Source organism: Rhagoletis pomonella, unplaced genomic scaffold (assembly GCF_013731165.1).
Source record: "Rhagoletis pomonella isolate Grant_MI unplaced genomic scaffold, Rhpom_1.0 Rhpom_scaffold_00006, whole genome shotgun sequence".
Lineage (NCBI taxonomy): Eukaryota > Metazoa > Arthropoda > Insecta > Diptera > Tephritidae > Rhagoletis > Rhagoletis pomonella.
The window spans coordinates 51,607,510-51,626,944 of record NW_023458560.1 but is presented as its reverse complement, the minus strand read 5'-3'; the positions used below and the strand labels follow the sequence as shown (position 1 = coordinate 51,626,944).

At 38.9% G+C, this 19,435-nt stretch overlaps 2 protein-coding genes across 2 annotated transcripts; one reads left to right on the top strand and one right to left on the bottom strand.

Annotated features, from left to right (window-relative positions):
• The first annotated feature begins 11,863 nt into the window (after positions 1-11,863).
• Positions 11,864-13,020, top strand: LOC118740921. Its single transcript, XM_036472672.1, has 3 exons — positions 11,864-11,903; positions 11,981-12,158; positions 12,213-13,020. Coding segments are annotated over exons 1-3 (801 nt in total). The 5' UTR covers positions 11,864-11,901; the 3' UTR covers positions 12,834-13,020.
• Positions 13,021-13,069: 49 nt separating this feature from the next.
• LOC118740920 (putative nuclease HARBI1) lies at positions 13,070-14,554 on the bottom strand. The gene is made up of 4 exons (XM_036472671.1): positions 14,291-14,554; positions 13,784-14,225; positions 13,564-13,708; positions 13,070-13,501 (listed from the first exon to the last, which is right to left on the bottom strand). Exons 1-4 carry the CDS (start codon positions 14,407-14,409, stop codon positions 13,125-13,127), a joined length of 1,083 nt encoding a protein of 360 aa, XP_036328564.1. The 5' UTR covers positions 14,410-14,554; the 3' UTR covers positions 13,070-13,124.
• Between the last annotated feature and the right edge of the window lie 4,881 nt (positions 14,555-19,435).

Sequence of the window (19,435 nt, the reverse complement as noted above, 5' to 3'; positions counted from 1 at the left end):
AACTTCTTTCCACTTGAAAGCGATAGATTAGCCCCATTATTATTATTTTTATTTGGGCATATAGCGCTACGACCTAGCTAGATCTTTTGCGCTAACCCTTATCTAACTAGTCAATCCATCCTGAGGCTTAATTAAGTGAAGCACTTTCGAGGGTGTAATGTTTCAAATTCTGGATGGAGATGATAATCGTTCTCTAATGTGTATAGGTCTAAGTCGAGTTATACGCGGGCAATCACATAATAATGTAGCTAAATCTCTTCAATGAACCTCTTTCGATAAAATCTGCGCAGCTGCAATGTATTCTAATAGGTCTATTCTGCACGTTACCAAAGATTTTGTAACCGGAAAATTTTATTACCAAAAAATGTTACTAGTTCTTGTCACCGCGATTCTAGCAGTTAAAATATTAAGTTAATAGGCAATTTTTATACTATAAAATCCTTACTTTTAGCGTTAAAACGGAATACTAGATTGCCCTTACTTTTTATTCCCGTTAGCAATTTACCTCCAAATTCGTTGTGGTAAGGTCCGTTAAAATAGTTTGCTTAATTTTTACGATATTTGCTTAATTTTCTGGAGGACTTTGGTAAATTTTATTTGTTGGGCGCGGCGACATTGGGTGTGATGGCTATCGATGTTCGAACGTGTAAACGCTTAAACAAACCACCCGAAACACATGTTGGCAGGTTTACATAATTGTTTTTTTCCCCGGTAATTTAACGAGTTCAATATATCACTATTGGGTTATCAAACCTCGCATGCTTTAGGGCTGGGACTTTCATCACCAGTTTGGATACTCGTGTATACGGAGAAAATGCGGATATCCGGTTAATAGCCGTTCATTAGGTTATCCGGATATATAAACAATTGTTATTTTATCTTGTTACCTTTTAGATACAAATAGCCGGATATCCGTATAAGCGGGTTCTTTTCAGATATTCGTATATCCGAACAGTAAACAAATCTGGATAGAACTCTCAGTGCTTAGTACCTAAATCAAAATCAACTATTCAATTCGCAATTTTGTTGTATTCGTTAGCCGAGAGTCATAAAAGAGTTAAAAGTGTCATATCAAAACTTTTACAAGACTTGACATTCTACTCTACTTTCTGAAGTGCGTCGCCCTCTTTATTTGCGCTTCCAGGCGTTGCACGCATGTCATCGATCCAATTTCTAGTAAAATTTAAAAAGTCTCCAAACATGCACATTAACACTCAATGTAAACTTTCATACACGCATTCACACTGCGCGTTAAATGCGTCGCTAGTTGGTAAAAGTGAAAACCTTCGTTCGCTGGCTTAAGGTGCGCTTACTTGCTACTTCAGCACCATACCATACATACCACCAATGGCGACGGCGTCGGCGATGAGTGAGTGCGTTGCGTCTTCTCGGCAGTTCGTGGTGGGGGTCACTTACCTTTCTACCTACTTTTACATTTTCGAGAGTTCAATAACCGTTAAAACTACCAAAAATCGCTGGCGTACATTGACCCCAAACACCATTCCAATCGCTTGACGGCGTATTTGGTACGCGCGCATAGCAGCCGCCGCGCGCTGTGTGCGCGCTCAAAACAAAAGTGAAACAAATTTCTGACCGCATTACTAGGCGTGGAGAAGCGCCGCGGTAGCGGTTGCTTGGCAAATGTGGTGAACGTGAAGAGGTAATTCAGCTCGCCTCAATTATTTGTTAGTTGAGTTCTTCGTTATGCTGAGCAAGCGAGCGAATCATTCATTGGAGTGAGCGAGCAAGGTGAGACATATGTTAAACTATGCATTGCTGCGCTTTGCTAACAAAGCGTGTGAGTGAGATGATAGTACATTGTCAATTAGATTATTCCGTATGATTATTATTTGGCGGCAAACGAAACTGGAAAGCTATTTGTAGAGTTTGTGGTCGTTTGCTTGCTGTGAAATTTTGGGGCGCTGTTAGCTGATGTTGAGCTCGCGCTGAACGCGCCAGCGCCGACCAAATAAATGCGCGCGCGTTCGCCGCACACCAAAATGTCAGCAGTCAAGAAGAATGAACGCGCGGAATAAAGTCGAACGAACAAGCCAACGAGTTCGAGTATCGTACGGGCTTGAGAGGTAAACAAATATTTACGAGCGTGATGGTGTTGGCGCTTTGACTCTTTTCAAACGCGCAACTGTTTGTGTTCGCTCTTGAATATGTAAACAATCAAACTAACCTTACAAAAGCCACACCAATTACATATTAACTACCTTGTAGAGGCGCGCACGCGGTTTCGCCTCACTTATAAAAAGTAAAACACATCAAAATGTATGTACTACCGGAAAATCGCTTGAAATACGACTAAAGTTGGCGCGTTAACCGCTGACAAACAAAACACCGTTGAACATATATGTATGCACATATTTGTATGGCTGCGTGGCCTTATCGACATCTACCGCTTAGCCAAGATTAAAAGTTTATTTGCCGGTCTTTGACATTCGTTTGGCCGCTAAACGACAAGGTCATGGCATTGACCTAGCAGCGCGCGACATTGAGCGCAAGGTGAAAACCTTCAAGCGCCAAGGTTATGCCCTAATTTCTAAAGGAAAAACTGGAGTATATACATAAGTATACGCGCTGGCCTAAGATGGGCAGAGACGCCCGCACCTAAACGCACGCATTACGAAAATCGCCTTAAAGCGAATAGGAAGCGATGTGCTAGTTGATGGGAGCCGGAAATGATTGGGCTTTTATGTTCTTTGGAAGTCATTGGGAATGCTTGCACCTACAAAGTCGTTTATGTGTGTACATATGTACATATGTAACGCATGCAATCGCACTTGTCACCGCCGTCCGCTGGCTTTGTGCCGTACGTAAACACGTAGCGTTGTGCGGTGCTACGCTTCTTTTCATTAGTGTTCCATTTTTGATATAAGCGCGCTGAAGAAATTCCTGCTGATACTCGCTTTCCCAGCAAGCACGGTATTGCAGTGACTCTTTTCTTAGCGATACGCCAAGCAACGTAATGTTGCGCTGTCGTTTACCGTGTCGTGCACATGACGTTGGCTGCACAGCGTTACCGATATTTTCACCAGGCGCTCAGCAATGAGCTGTGCGGTGATAGTCGCGTGTTCTTACGTCGCATTTTAAACGCGCGCACATGAAACATTTTAAGAAGCACACAGTGGGCTGGTTTTGGGAAATTCTAGTAACTTTTTTTTTTTGATTTGTTTTTCAATTAATATTCGATAAGTCCAACAATAATTATAGAGTTCTGGTAGGTCACACACTTCTCTGAATGTTTTGTCAAGTTATCCCTCAAATTTGTTTTGTGCGCCACACAGATGGAGAGACCTATAGTTTTTATAAGAACATCTTGCACGGCAGAATAACTGTTCTGGATGCTAACCAGACCGGGAATTTAATATGGGCAGGACCCAGTGTTAGTGTCAAAAAATTATAGCAGAACCACGTTTTGCCAAGTTTAAACGTATTATTTTTGACGTTATTTAATTTTGGTTATTTTTTTTATAAAAATATAGTTCATTCTTTAACAAAACCCGTGTAAATCCAAGTCTCCAACTTTGTGCAATATTAAAGAAAAATTCAACAATCCTTCGTACAAATTTCGAGCTTTTTTAAAAATTCTAAAAAATCATTTGCAACTTGTATTTTATTTAACTAGAATTCAATGCATACTCAGAATCTAATTAAAAACTCGAAATTTTTACGAAAATTTGTTGATTTTTTTTTTTAATTGCATAAATTTTTAAGGCAGTGTCACTCGATTGGTACATTTGTACAATCGAATCGAATCGATATCGTACCACTCGTCACGTAGAAATACATTTTTCGGATTATGACATACGTGATAGTACCCTTTGTCCCATTCAGCTTATACTGACTGACGTATCATGAACGGATGTTACGATTCAAGCCCAGATTTGTGCATTTTTATATTGGGCTATTGGTACAAAATAAACTTGTATTTATAGAGATGTTGTTAAAGAATGAACTAGAAAAAAACTAACCAAAATTAAATAACAGCATAAATAATATTTTAAAACTTTTAAAAATTTGGTGCGGTTATAATTTTTTCGAATACTATGATTAGTCGGCCGTGCTATCATAGCAGCACAGTACCACTAATATTTGACTTATAAACAAAATACGGGCAGGAATTTCAAAATTTCAACCCTGTTTCTGTGATTCTGTGTGTCATTTTTATCAGTATTTTTCTTTTAATCAATCTATGTATGTTGAAATAAAAGTGAAAATAAAAAAATATTTTGTCGAAAAAATTAGAAATCTGGCATCCACCGATTATTTTGTTTTGCTTTTCTGTTAGTTGTCGCCTCAATAAAACATAAAAAAGTGAGTAAAGATTTTCTGAATTTGCGGAGCTTGCAATTTTATCGGGAATGCCGGGAAAGGATTTCGATCATGTGCCGCCCGCAAAAATTTTACAGACCTTCCCGATATCACCCATCCCGGACATTTTGAAATCAGTACCGTGGGCCCCCATATCTCGTGCCCATCTCTAGTCCCGACCTCAGCGCTACTTAGCGAGTAAATTTTTGGTCGGAATAACCAAGCTTATGGCCAACACTGTATTCGAGTAGTGGTGCGACACAATAACGCCATAGCCATAACCATAGCCATAGACACCAATTGAATTTTGGTTTTTCGCCATAACCATAATCAGGTGATATCTAAAGCGCGAATAAAAATGTATTGCCAGACGTTCATAAAAAACATTGTTCACAGCTAACGTTTTGCATGAGGCCATTTAGCTTGCAAAAACCAAAAATGGACTCGATAGAACTTTCCACGCTGTACCAAAATTATTTGTCGCAAAAATAGAAAGATATTAAAGGTTAAATTAAATTTTTTTATTTTTTAAATATTAATATCTTATGAACTACATAACCGATTCAAAAACTAATGATGTCAAAATTAAGACAATTAATTTATCTTTCAGTTGGTGTACAGTTTATGTTTATTTGCCGTTTTATATATTTAATCCAAAAATATTAAAAAACGAAAAAACGTATTTCTTCATTAAATAACCTTTTTTTTTGAAAAAAACGCATAAATTATACAAAAAAAATTTATATTATTAAGAAAGTACAAGTTACTAGCTTCTATTTGATGTACATATTTTATTATTAGCTATTGTTTAGTTTTAAGAATTGCGTGACAAAATTTAAACACTGTCCAAGTACATACTCATACATACATTCATATTTACGCGCCAGATTTTGTGTTGTGTATTTTGGGCTGTGTGTACATATGTAAGTAAAACCACTTTTATTCGTTAGATACGCGCTAATGACGCATACACATTTTGTATTCACTTTTGCCGGAGCTAGCGACGACCTCTTATGCGGCTGCACGCCTAACCTTACCTAACACCACATTTCCTACTCGACGCGCAGTTAATACGAGCAACGTGCCCGAATTTTGTTTGTAACTCAAATGTCTTCAACAACAACAGCTGTGACTGGTTTGTTTGCTTGGCTTGGTTTGGTTGGCATGAGAAAGTGTATAAAAAGGGGGTTAAAAATTTAAAAAATCGATACGCCGCGCCACATCTGCAATGGGCATGGGCATGGTCATACAAACACTCATGCATACGTACGTACGTTTGCAGAATGGTATCGAATGGGTGCTCCGGCTGAATGGTTCGTTGTCTGACTTGCTGTCTGGGTCGATAGTGTCGACGAGTACGAGAAGAGCTGTGTACGTGCGGCCGTACTAAATTGGCACTGTTGTGTGACCGTGTTACCGTGGTTGGCTGTTGGCCGATGCCGATTGTTGCATTCGACTTCAAATGGCAGCAGCGCGCTGTTGTTGTGCCCCCGTTGCTGGTTGGTGCTGTTGCTCATCTAGCAGTCGTCAGCACTTTATTGGTCGTTGCCGTGCGAGAACAGCAAAATGAATTTCGAAAATTTTGTGTTGGTCGAATCCTACATCCCGAATAATAGGCGCACAGAATGCTTCGCAAGTGTTTGCATTGTTACAGTTGGATGAATGTTCTTATTGGCTGTCAGTGTCAGTGTTGCAGTTCGCTGGTGGCTGGCTGGCTTGGCTGGCTTGATTGCCTCTGTTGTAGCTATGGTTTTCGTTTGTTTTGATATGTTGTTGGTGTGCTTGGTTGGTGTAGCGTGGTTTGATGTGGTGTGGTGTGGCGCTGTAGCGGTGTGCGGCTGCTATCGCTATCGTTGGTTCGCCTTCACATCGTTGTATTGGGCTATTCTTTGTTTTGTTGTTTTGCCTTTTATAACATTGTGGTAGCTGCCTTACCCACACCCCACATCGAGCATAGCTGTGTATACTGAATACATAAGTACGTACTTTGGCGACAGTTGTTATTTGTTTGGTTGGTTCGCTGGGCTGTTTTTGGTCTTTGGTTTTTGTTGCCTTTGCCTTGTTTTCCTTTGCTCTTTAAAATGAAAACGACAATGGCAGCCCACCGGAGCGCACCACCACCAGCAACACCTTCTTCATTATTATCAGGATCATTTTACCTTTGCCTTTGGCAGCGACAGCGCCAGTTTTGATTGCCTGTACCAGTCAACAATCAGCTATCGATTACCTCATTGCTTGTGGTAGTGGGTAAAGGGGTGTGCAGTCACATTCAAATGTATGTAGTTGTGTGGTTGGAGTGCGACATGTCTGATTGTTTGTGTGTTGCTAAGTATTTTGTTGGTTGGCTGTTTGGCGCGGTTGGTTGTCGTCAGCTGCGAAGAATGTTGTTGACCAACCAAAATTGCTCTACTGGGGGATTCGCCACTGAAACTAATGCATATTCAAATGGGTTCAATTCTCGCAGGATTTGGGACTCCCTACGCAAAAACACTTCGCAATGAAACGAAGCACCAAGCCTCGGGATGAGACCCTTCTTTTGATGATGCCCACGATAAACACCTGAAATGTTCGAACCCTTAATGGGGAAGGTGCCTCTGCCCGGCTGGTTGATGTCCTAGTAAGGCCAGAAGTTGACGCGGCGCTGCGTAGTTAAGAACCGGCCGGCCATTGGCCTTGTCTGTTGCCAGCAACGTTCCTTTGTCTTCGCCCCAGGTGCTGCCGGTTATCGACTTGAGAACCTTGTTGCGGCTCTGTACTTTGTTGACAATTGCGGTTGTGTGCGCAGAAAAGGAGAGCAGACTGTGGAAAGTTACCTACTCCGAGGATTTTCTGGTTATTCACCGTCGAAATTGGGTTCTCTCACAGGGGCGGTTACGGTTTAGGCCACGAGTTATCTGGGCGTGCTGTTGTTGTGCCGTGCACTTTACGGAAACCTTGCCGTTGCTTTGCTGGGGCCAGGTGAATCGTATAATACGGGAGTAGCAAAGTCTCTATTGTCTTCGCTACCTGGAGAAGGAGGGTTATCGGACGATAAGACTCCTTTGTTGGCTGGTTTCCCCGGTTTGAGCAGTGGGACCAATCTCCCCATTTTCCAGATGTCTGGAATGACGAGAGTGGCCATTGACAGGTTGAGGACCTTGGTTAAATAGTCTACTCCCGTAAGACACACATTTTTCAGCATCAGTATACATATTCCGTCGGATCCCATGGCTCTGGAGGCTTTCGTCTTCCCGATGGCTACCTGAACTTCACCGCTAGTGAAAGCAAGAGGCATACTTGTTGTTGGCAGTTTGTGCAGCCTTCTGGTCACTCGACGTTTGGATTTGTCCGCTGGAGGATGCAGCGTGAATTGTCAGCTAAAATAGCTCGCGCTTTGTCGGATTGGATGCTCACCTCACGGTTGACCAAGGCTTACTCAAACCAGAGGTGGAGTTGCAAGTCTTCAGATTCGAGTCTGAAAGAACCACTGTAAGGATGAGGAGTGTCGCGGAGCTGCAAAGAAAAAACCCGCTGCGATCGGGCGCAACGCGAATGTGAGACTGTTATAGGGAGCTGAAGGGGGAAGCGAGAGTATGTTCCACTAAAAAATGGGGATGCCGAAATACATGAACTCAAAGAGCTTGAAATGCTGGCCAACAAGACTTACGGAAGGCTTTAAGAACAAGGCGAATTTCTGTTGAATGTCAGCAGCAATGAAAGTGGTGGAGAAGACGAACCCAAGTCCCCAGTCGATGTCCCACCGCCTGGCTACTGAAGCTGACGGCCTGCCAACTGAAATATTCAGGAACGGCGGCGAGGATCTGATAAAGTGCGTGCGTCAATTCTTGTGCAGGATATGGCCAGTTGAACGCACGCCCGACGGCTGGAATTTAAGTGTGCTCTGCCCAATCCACAAGAAAGGCGCCAACTCCCGCGGAATCAGCCTTCTTAAAAGGGCGTACAAGGTCTTATCGAACGCATTATGTGAAAGATTGAAAACCACCGTCAACGAACTGGTGGACATGTAAAATCCACCAGATCAGGTATTCATAATACGGCAATTGGATCGACACATACCATCTGCATATTTGTCGTTTTCGAAGCCGTTTTCGACAGCACGTAAAGGAGTTGTCTATACGCCGCGATGTCAAGTTAGAGCATACGTGTCTTGGCAGTTCCAAGTTTGAAAAAGTAATAATGTCAGCCTTGGAATCCAACGGAGAAACACTCTGGCCAACAAGTGCTACTTTGGACTGAGTAGGAAATTGCGAAGTAAAGCCCTGTCTGGTTGTACAAAAAAAAAACTCCATAAGTCACATTCCCGTGCTGGTGATGAGGCAGCTCTTGGAGTATTCGAGAGAAAGATTTACGGGCCTTTACGCGTTGGCGTTGGCGTTGGCGAATACCGCAGAGCTCTATGAGCTTTACAACAATGTTTATTTTTAGCTTTGAGATTTTTATCCCTTAGCCAACATACGAAAAGCAACACTGTTACATCCCACACACAAGCGCAAGTTTAAATGCCAGTGCGAATACAAAATACATATAACGCTGACCAATTAACAAAGTGCTAGCTACGGAAGTAGCGATTATGAATCCAGAGATAAAGATACTAGAATCTTAATGGAAATCTGAAACTGAAATTAGCTTCCAAGAATATAATTAAATATTGGACTCAGCGTTAAAAAAAAGGTGTGGTGGGTATGTATTTGTGGACATACATACATACATAGATACATATCGCTGCCTTAATATAGAAAGGCCCTATCTGACATCGTCGCTTATATACAAAAAGCCGTAACTAACTAAAAATCGAAAATTTACGTTTTAATTGATTATGATGCATTTGATCGCATTATATGGCCCCAAATCGTTTTATGCAATAAAAGATTTTAGTTAGTTACGGCTTTGTGTATTTCAGCGACGATGTGAGATAGGGCCTTTCTATATTAAGGCAACGATATAGTACAAAAATTAATGCGTTGCCAATGTCTGACATTCAACAAATGGGCAGCAATATTTAATTGCTTAATAGGAATTCCGAAAGTACAAAAGTGATAAGAAGTGATTTTCGAAAAGTTGATGAGTGGGCGAAAAAGTGTTCATGAATATCAGCTTAAAAGCAAAAGAAAAGGAAAATGATGGTACATTTTTCCTACAACCTACCTTAAAAATCTAACAATTCCTGCCATTAGCAATCCGTTTATCATCAGCTGTAATTCAAATTCACGCACACAACAACGACTATGAATGACCATCCGGTAGAGTTAGAATAAATTGCAATGTTTTGATTGGAGATTTAATCGGGGCAAAAAGGATGTACCACTTGAACGAACTTATCGTCCCACCGGACACCAGCTCAATGAGCGAGCGACCGACCGACCGATCATCCCACCATCCGCCTGCCCAATTAGCGCAGCAGCTGCTGCTGGGTTGCTTTCAAATGTGGGCAGCTACTGGGCTGTTGTCGTGCTTTTTTCTTTTGTCCCATATTGCTGCAAGTTTGTATGTACAACACTTACACCTACCTTTACACAATCCCGTTTATCGAGGGTGGAGTCCAAGCTCTGATGATTGGCCTATAAGCTCTGCTGCAATGTTTTACCATTGGTAGATAATTTTATAGGCATTTTGAGCCTACATACATATAAACGTAAACCGGAAATAAACGAACAAACGAATGCATAAATAACTAAATAAATGTTCGTGCGTTACTTTGTTAGTGTGTGTGTGCGCGTTTGAATGTTTGGTGCTGCTATGCAAACAAAGACCCACAAAATTTAATTTCGTACAATTGGCCGAAGTGGTGAAAAGGTGGAGGTGGATATGATTAGCATGGCATTTGCACAAATCACGAAAAGGCGAGTGCAATAAAGAAGAGTACAGATGCAAAGTACGAAAATGATGAAGGAAGTTTTTTGTTTTGGTTGGGGGGTTTTTTTTTTTGCCGTAGAATAGATACGTCTTACGATAAGATTTTGTAGTTGTAATTTTTGGATCTTCACTAAAACGCTTACGGCACCTGAAGTAATGAAGCGATTTAAAAAAATTCGATATTTTAAAGAAAAAAAAAATATTAAAACTTACCCATAGATTCCATTTCGTGTGTAGTTTTTTTAATTTTGGACACCTACTGCAGATTTTCTAGGGATGGTTATGGGTACGGTGACCAGATTTCTGTGGCCAAAAATCGGGACATTTCTAAAACATCGAATCCGAACATACAATTTTGTTTTTAGAGTAAAAAGGCTTAATACAGTTTTATTTAAAACAAAATAAAGAGAAAAAAATTGAAAAATTTTTATTATTTTTTTATGAAAAATATAACTTAGATACTAGGTATATATCTAAACAAGTAAGCAAGTCTAAGTTCGGGCGGAGCCGAACATTAAATACCCGGCGCAAGTATTAATTATATGTTTCTCAACTTTCCGAAAGCTACCGCTACATGGTAAGCGGGGTGTATCAATTTTGAGTAAAATCTTCTTCTTATTTGGCACTGTAACCTCCTAAGCGATTTTGGCCGAGTTCAACAAAGCACGCCAGTCGCTTCTTTTCTGTGCCAACTGGCGCCAATTGGAAATGCCAAGTGAAGCCAAGTCCTTCTCCACCTGGTCTTTTCTTCCCAGTGGGCGCCTTCCTCTTCCTCTGCTACCACCAGCGGGTTCCGAGTTGAATACTTTCAGAGCTGGAGCGTCGGTGTCCATTCTGTCCATTCGAACGAAATGGCGAAGCCAGCGGAGCCGCTGAATTTTAATTCGCTGCGCTATGTCTATATCGTTGTAAAGCTCATAAAGAGCCGCCTCATCGGATGTTGTCATTGTCCATGCTTCTGCGCCATATACCAGCACGGGCATTATGAGTGACTTATAGAGTGCGGTTTTTTATACGTCGAGAGGATTTTACTCCTGAATTGCCTACTCAGTCCAAAGTAGCACTTGTTGGCAAGAGTGATTCTGCGTTGGATTTCCATGCTGACATTATTATCGGTGTTAATGCTGGTTCCCAAGTAAACGAAATTCTCTACTTTCTCGAAATTATAACTGTCAACAGTGACGTGGGTGCCAAGGCGCGAATGTGCTGACTGTTTGTTTGATGACAAGAGATATTTCGTCTTGCCCTCGTTTACCACCAGACCCATTCGCTTTGCTTCCTTATCCACTTGGAAAAGGCAGAACAGACTTCGCGGTTTTTGTTACCGATGATGTCGATGTCATCGGCATAAGCCAGCAATTAGAGCTGGCATACTATCGATAGTACCGCCACTCGATAGTTTTCGAAACGATAGTTGAAAACATTGATAGTATCGATAGTACTATCGTCGTGAGAGGTATTGAATTGAAATACTAAATTGCTTGAAAATTAAATAATTAATTTATTTATAAAATTTATAAACTACTTTGTAAATTAAAGAGATTATGGCCCTTATTATGAGCTGCATTCGATTTTCGATCTTCGCTGGTTATCGAAGATCGAAGATCGAATGTAAAATTGGTATTATGAGCTATGCAACTCTGTCGAAATTTTCGTTGAGTATCGAATTTTCAGTCGAACAGAATTTTGCTTTCGATGCTGTAGCGTAGTGTGAGAAAATTGTTGAAAATGTAAGTATTTTGCGTTTGTTTTTTATTTTTTAGCGTCTAAACGCTAATTTTAAACAATTTGTATTAATTTGATGCAGGTCTAAGGTCGTGAGTACTAAACAGCAACTCGAAAGGCTGGTTTCATTGATGGAAGAAAATCCTCAACTTGCGAAAGGGATTTGTACGAAGCTTCAGGCGGCAAAAAAGTGGGAAGATATTGCGCTGGAGCTCAATTGTTTAGGACCACCAATTAGAACGACAGCAAAGTGGATTAAGGTGAATTAAAGTAATTTTTCATTGTATAAGAAAATTTCAGCTTTGTGTTTTCAGGTGTGGGCTGACATGAAATCGAAGACCAAAAAGAAAATGTCACAAAATAAGGCTGAATACCGAGCAACAGGTGGAGGACCAAACAGGCTTCAATCTTATACAAATATTGAGGAGGCCATAATTGGATTACTCGAGCTTGATGCCTGTGTGAATCCACCAGGAGCGGAATTCGGCCTAGATATAAGTGATAATCAGCGCCTAGATTCGCCTGAGCCGGCTCCAGCAGATGAAAACCAGCCACCATTCGATTTGGAAACGAGCAATGAAGACCGGAACTATGCAGTTGGCGAAAATACAACACGAACCCCCAGAAAAAAACGGTGCCACAAAACGGAGAGACTGAGGTTGTTGGAAGCCCAGACAAATGCCCAGAAGGCTTTTTATGAAAACGTAATTTCGAACATAAATGAAATTAAAAAAAGTGCTAGGGAAACTGAAAAATACGCAAAAAGAACGTACTACTTAAAAAAAGACTCAACCAAAGAACTCTTACAAATGAAAAAAGAAAAATTAGAAATTTATAAAAGTGAAGTTATGAGAAAGCAGCAAGATCGGAAAGCAAAATTGCAACTAAAGGTTGCACTTTTAGAAATGAAGAAAAAAATGTTGCCTAAACCATAACTTATAATTATATTTTTAGCGAATGCATTCAAGTGTTAATTTTTTAGTAGTATTAAGAAGGCTTTATTAATCTTTAAGTAATATATGTAAGTGAATTAATGATATTTTTTGCCTGTGATATGAATTGAGAAAGGCTGTAAAAACTTTTATGTAGATTTTTTAAAAACATGAATTTATGTGATTTTTTATTCAATTTTTAATGTACATATGTACCTTCATATCTTAAACCAATAATATTTATGAATTTAATAAAAGATACTGGAATACCTTTATTAATACTTTTTCAGTTATTTACAAGGTTCTTAAAATTTCATTTCTGATGTCTTCTGCTTCTGAATTCTCAATTGATTCCATCTCAACGACTCCGGCATCATCGTCGTGAGGCTCATTTGAAAACTCTTCTCCGTCGGGTATTTCTACATTATAGAATTGACAAATGTTGTGCAAAGCTGCGCACACATTTATTATTTGTGTAGCTTTCTTTGGAGTGTAATGAAGAGCTCTCGCCTGCAATAAACATCTGAATCTATTTTTTAAAACTCCGATTGTTCGCTCTATAATATTTCTGGCTTTTGCATGTTGTTTGTTGTATGTTCTTTGAGGAGATCCTTCCTCAGAATTTCTGAACGGCGTCATCAAGTATGGTTTTAGAGCGTAACCAGCATCACCTAACGTGGATAAAAATAATTTAAAAAAAAGAAATAAATGTAGGTTTTGTATTTGATCATACCCAGTAGCCAAGTATTACGAATACCATTATGATGTTGCTGTTCTAAGTGTGCTTTCAATGATGACATATGAAAAACCATGGAATCATGTGTCGCTCCCGGATTTTTTGCATTTATGTATCTTATTTTCATTGTGTGATCACAAACCTAAAAAAATACAAAAGTGTACACATCTACAATTAGAGATTCTTAGCATGTATGTACGAAAATATATATACTTACAACCATAGCATTAATGCTGAAGAATCCTTTTCTGTTGTAATATAAATGCTGGAATTCCTTCTTGGGAGCGACAATTTTAATGTGCGTCCCATCAACACAGCCGATTATTCCTGGAATTCTGCTTTTGCTGTAAAAATGTGCTTTCGCTTGTTGCAGTTCAACCCCTGTGTAGATGAATTTTATCCATCTTTGGCAAATGAAATTTTCCAAAACATCAAGCACTTCTGATATCACCACAGACACCGTGGGCTGCGCAAGCCCAAGCATATTTTCATTCCCAATACTCAGTTGGTACGATCCCTGAGCACAAAATCGCAGAACTGTTGCTAGTTTTAAGATATTTGCAATAGATTTGGCTCGAGTGCATTGCTGCAACAGGTCTTCTGTAGCGGACAGCAGGTCCACAAACGCCTCTTTAGACAGTCGGAAGTTTTTTATAAATCTGTAGACAAATAATTATAAATATTATATAAATATGTGAAAATATATCTAAAAGGCCAGACTTACGCGGTTGAATCCATTTCTAAGGGATTGGAAGCGTCCCTTAAACGTTTTCTATTCCTGGCCAGTTCCACTAAATTCTCATCCTCTGAGGAATCGTCGAACCATAACTCCGTTGTACTCATCTTCACTAAGTTCCTATCAGCTCGCTTTATTTTTTACTTGATTTTAATTAACACAAATTTACATAAAACGTTGTAATAAACACGCTTTCTTTTCTTTTAGTTTGCTTAATATGTAAACAAAGCATCTCAGCTGTCAAAAATATACTATTGTGAACAACCTAAACGAGCGAAATTCACAATAGCGCTATTCTTCATCGAATGAGCGCCATAATACCAAATGAAAATTCGTTCGCTCAGCACTTTCGACTACAGTCGAAAATCGAATGCAACTCATAATAGGGGCCTATATACATTTTTTTTAAATTTGAGTGCATCAAAAAGAATTTCTTATAATAATAAAGTAAACTTATTAATTTATGCACTTGAATAGCGACAGGCAAAATCTGAATTTATTTTTTATATCGAAAAATTGAATTCGGGCTTTGTTTGTCCCTTTTGAAGTGCAAAGAATAGAAATTGGCTATTATAATAAATTTCTAATACTACAAAACAAACAAAACAAAAGATATTCGTTTAAATTGACAACTCATACTTATAAAATTGTTGAACTTGAGAGATCAAATACGGAGGCGCATATCAAAATTCGGACAAAGGAAATTATTAACATTTTACCATATTATAAGAAAACGAATAAAGTACTGGTCAGAATAATAGCACCACAACATTTTTAGCAACTTTGACTATTTTTTTGTTTGTTCAGTGTCTACTATTTTTTTTTAAAAGTTGTACAAAACAAAAAACTACAAAATCATTAAAATTTCAAGCTTTTTAATTCGAATTTCTATAAAAATTTTGTGTAAGCGGTTTTAAAGCTTATTAAATTTTACTATAACTCAGTGTAAGCTTATAGTTGCTAAAAATTCCAATAACTAAAATTTTTTTTCATGGTCAGGCGGTGGAACGTCGACACCGTCATCATCGACTGTGGGCTCGGGTTCTTCTTCTCCACAACTTTCTGTGCTGCTACCATTCAGTAGGGTGGAAAAGTGTTCCCTCCATAATTTAGTACGCTATGAACATCGGTTACTAGGTCGCCATTGTTGTTCTTACAGGAGTACGCTCTGGTCTTGAAACCTTCCGTAAGTCGCCTAACTCTCTGGTAAAATTTTCGGGCATTCTTCCTGTCGGCTAGCATTTCAAGCTCTTCGCGCTCACGTATTTCGGCCTCTCTCTTATTGCGGCAAATACATCTCGCTTCCCTCTTCAGATCCCTATAGCGTTCCCACATAGCCCGCGTTGCGTCCGATCGCAGCGTGGCCCTGTAGGGGAGTCCCAAACCCAGCGCACAACCCACTTCTGGGTCGGGCGTGGTTTCGCAACCAAGTACACGTTTATATAGCGAGCCGCTTGTTCCAAGCAGACACCCGCTTGCAGCCGCACCTACTGGTGAACAGACGCTGCAGACTTCAGTGCGCTCTTAAACCGAATAAGTCGGAGTGGCCCCACCGAAGCTCCCTCTCTCTCTGCCGTGGCCCAAGGCTCCACTCGGATTGGTTACCGCATCTCGCACATGGGATTCTCACGTTGCCCAGAGTGCGCGGACGAGGACGAAGAGTCGGGATTGAGTATAGCCGTGCAACTGTAACTGCATACCCAGCGCAACGACTATACCCCATTGCACTCCATTTGAAGGTCAAGTAGGGGAAAATTCATTGAATAAACCTGAAAATTCAATACAATTTTTCTGAATTTGACCTTGGGATGACCTTGGAATGGCGTCTTGATGACCTTGAAGAATCAAGGGACCCCCATATTCGGCTTTGTCGAACAAAAAACAAAATACAAACAAAAATTAAATTTTTATTGAATAAATTTTTTATCCTATTTGACCATTTAAAGGTTAACGGACCTCGGATTCGGGTTCAGCGAATCTGAAACCCCATATATATGAATTTTCAGGTTTATTCAATGAAGTTTTCCCTACTTAATCTTCAAATGACCTCGAACCTGACGTGATGGGGGCTAACAGATATCGGATTCACATTCAGCGGGTCGGATAACATAGGGATATAGAGGTTTGGTTCAATATGCAGACACTTTCAAATTTTCAAACAGAAAACTACGCTTGTTGTCGCGATAAATACTGCCACACATAGAGAAAGTTCTTTCCACTTCAACGGACCTGATCGGAACATATGTATTTAAAGGCAAATGTTTCTTCAACGCTGTATTTCAATTTGGCACCAGCTGTAATAGTTTTTCCTGAAATTTTTTCACCAATTCCTTTTATTGCACTATAGCCTTTGTTTTTTGGTAAGACAGATTTAATTTTCTCTATCTTAGCTGTACATGCAATTTGTTAAAACAACTGTTCGACTTCCGATATAACCTTTCTTCATGCTGAGTTCAACCTAACCAAATTTTTTTTAGCGCATGTAAAAAATTAAGAAGATATAGGAGGCTAAGTAAAATTTTTCGATATTTTTAAATATCAATATCTTATGAACTACATAACCGATTAAACAATTAATGATGTCAGAATAAAGATGACTAGTTTATTTTTCAGTTGATGTACATAATTTTTATGATTTTTTATATTTGTAAGTCAGAAATACTAAAAAACAAAAAAATAAATAAATTTTTTCATAAACTTCCCTTTTTTGAAGAAAATTGCATAATTAAACCTACAGAAATTTATATTATTTAGAAAGTACAAGTTATTACTTTATATAGAAAGGTTTTTATAGGGCAAAATTTAACGAAAGTAGTGGTAAAAATCGAAATTGTATATGTATTTTTTTTTAAATGACGTTTACCAAAAATTTGTTTTATAAAATGGTTATAGTAAATACGTCGTAACAAAGGTATTACAATTACCTTTGAATTGGCAACAATACTTTTGTAATCGGTCAAGTAGTTTCCGAGATATTAAACATATAAAAAATGGGAAAATTGATGTTTAACCTGTTATATTTTCTTTGCTTTTTACTTGCCCCAAATAATTTTGGTATGGTTGAAATCAGCGTGAAAACTTCATCGATCTGCATTTTTGGTTTTTCGTAGCTAAACGGTCGGTATGTAGAATCAGCTATTCGCATGGCAAACGAAATCAAAATTGCCAACATGTTGGCAAATACATTTTGGTTGTCAAATGCTGCCACATCAGCGGCGAGGGCCGTTTTCACTTGGCTGTCATTTTATATGACTGTGCGTGGTGATATATGACAACAAACGCAAATGACACCAGATGACAACCCGTTTTCATTATTTTGACAACATTTGACGTCAAATATGACCTAATGTAAACCAGGCTTTAGAAGTTTTGCCTAAAGAGCTCAGCAATTCCTTGTAGGGATGATACCTTGCAATTACAGTTCATATACATACATATACTTGAAAAATTGCTTTTATTTGAAAAAATTGCACTTTTAGCAAAAATTAGCCATCCAAAAAAACTATCCATCACTTGAATGGATGTGCCTGGTGGGGCACTCAAAGATGAATTTTAGCGAAATCACTTGCTATTAAAGTGCGTAATTTTCGTTAAAATTTTAATAAAATAGTTTGAAACTTTGCAATTTTTTTCTTAATTTTGGTCAAAGTCTGAATAATATCATATTTCATGTTTGAAGATGCTGAAGTATGAACAAAACATTCAAAAGGGTTTACTCAATTAGTCCACCTAAGGGAATCGAGCCTTAGTTTTAACTAATGAGCTCTAGTCTAGTCTATTCGACGTCAACAAGACACAACCAACCGTCTAGGTATAATTTGAGACAAGTTAATTGTGGTCTGCAGAGCATTAGGTACTATCAAGGCACATTAAACAGGTAGTATCAGTAGAGCAAAAACAACATTTGCGTGTATTTTGTTGTTGCTTCTGGTATCGAAAGTGTCAAAAACTGTTCTGAATTTTTTCTTCTAAATCAAAGCGTGCCATGTGAAATACAAAAAATTATAAAAAATAAAAAATTGAAATTGGAAAATATAAAAATTGATGCAACTTTCTTTCCTAGTAAATTTGTTTGCTCCTCAAAGCATTGATCCATCCTTTGCAAGGCCCAGTAATCAGCGGTCGTGCTGCCGAGTTGGGCGAACGTTCCAAAAGCTGCTATTCAATCGCTTGTTTTGTATGGAAAAAGGTTTCACAAGCAAATGGATTTTAACAACTTATAATTTTCGTGAGAAAAAATTAAAAATATTTGACATTTTCGAGACCAAATAATTTGAAAATAAATCAAATCAGCTGCTCTACTGATACTACCTGTTCAATGTACCTTGGGTACTATATTGGCAAGTTTTCCATACTTTGGTATTTGTCCTGTCCGTATGACTAGCGTGAAATATGAATAAATGAATATAATTTTGTTCATAGAAACTCATATTAGTATAGGGCTGCCAGACGTTCTGGTTTTCCAGGATTTCTCCTGGCTATAGACACATTGTCCTGGTGTCCTGGTCCGCACTTATGTAAATTTTTCTGGTTTTTTAATGAAGATCAATGCAGACACATGCAAACCCCACAATACCAGTTACGTGTTAAGAATGTTAATTATTTTTTATGTTGTTTTAGTAAAATAATTCTTTGAATACATATTTTTTGAAAATAGTATTCCAAAAGGAGTTAAAATGTATCTAAAATTCCCCCTTTTTTACATTAAATGCAAAATGAGGCTACCAAAAAAGTGAGGCATCACATTTAACACGATTTAACTTATCTTTTTATTTTATTTCAGGTGCGCAATCAAACAAACCCACCGTTCACCAACCCCTCCCTTAGAATTTTATTTACGCCAATAATCAGCTGTAAACTGGCGGCCATGCAACAAATGAATCCGGAAGATATATAAATGCATGCATACATGGCGTAGCAACAACAAAAACGTAGTAATAAAACAAACAAAACAGCTTCGTTCCAAATGACTACATACATATGTATGTACATCCATACATACTTCCACATGTATGCAGACAATAATATTATCGGAAATCTTCTTCCAGCTACATGCTTTGCTGCTCGCCCGCTTTTCTGTAAACCAATCGAAATTGTTGCGTCGCAACCCGGCAACACGAACAGTAACAACAA

What these genes read in the sequence shown, in the direction of transcription:
- LOC118740921 (XM_036472672.1), top strand. An exon ending in CGACAGCAAAGTGGATTAAG is followed by an intron (nt 12,159 to 12,212) that starts GTGAATTAAAGT and finishes TTGTGTTTTCAG; the next exon opens with GTGTGGGCTGACATGAAATC.
- LOC118740920 (XM_036472671.1), bottom strand. Translation starts at nt 14,409, where the DNA reads ATGAGTACAACGGAGTTATGGTTCGACGATTCCTCAGAGGATGAGAAT. An exon ending in TTAGAAATGGATTCAACCGC is followed by an intron (nt 14,226 to 14,290) that starts GTAAGTCTGGCC and finishes ATTTGTCTACAG; the next exon opens with ATTTATAAAAAACTTCCGAC. An exon ending in TCGTAATACTTGGCTACTGG is followed by an intron (nt 13,502 to 13,563) that starts GTATGATCAAAT and finishes TATCCACGTTAG; the next exon opens with GTGATGCTGGTTACGCTCTA.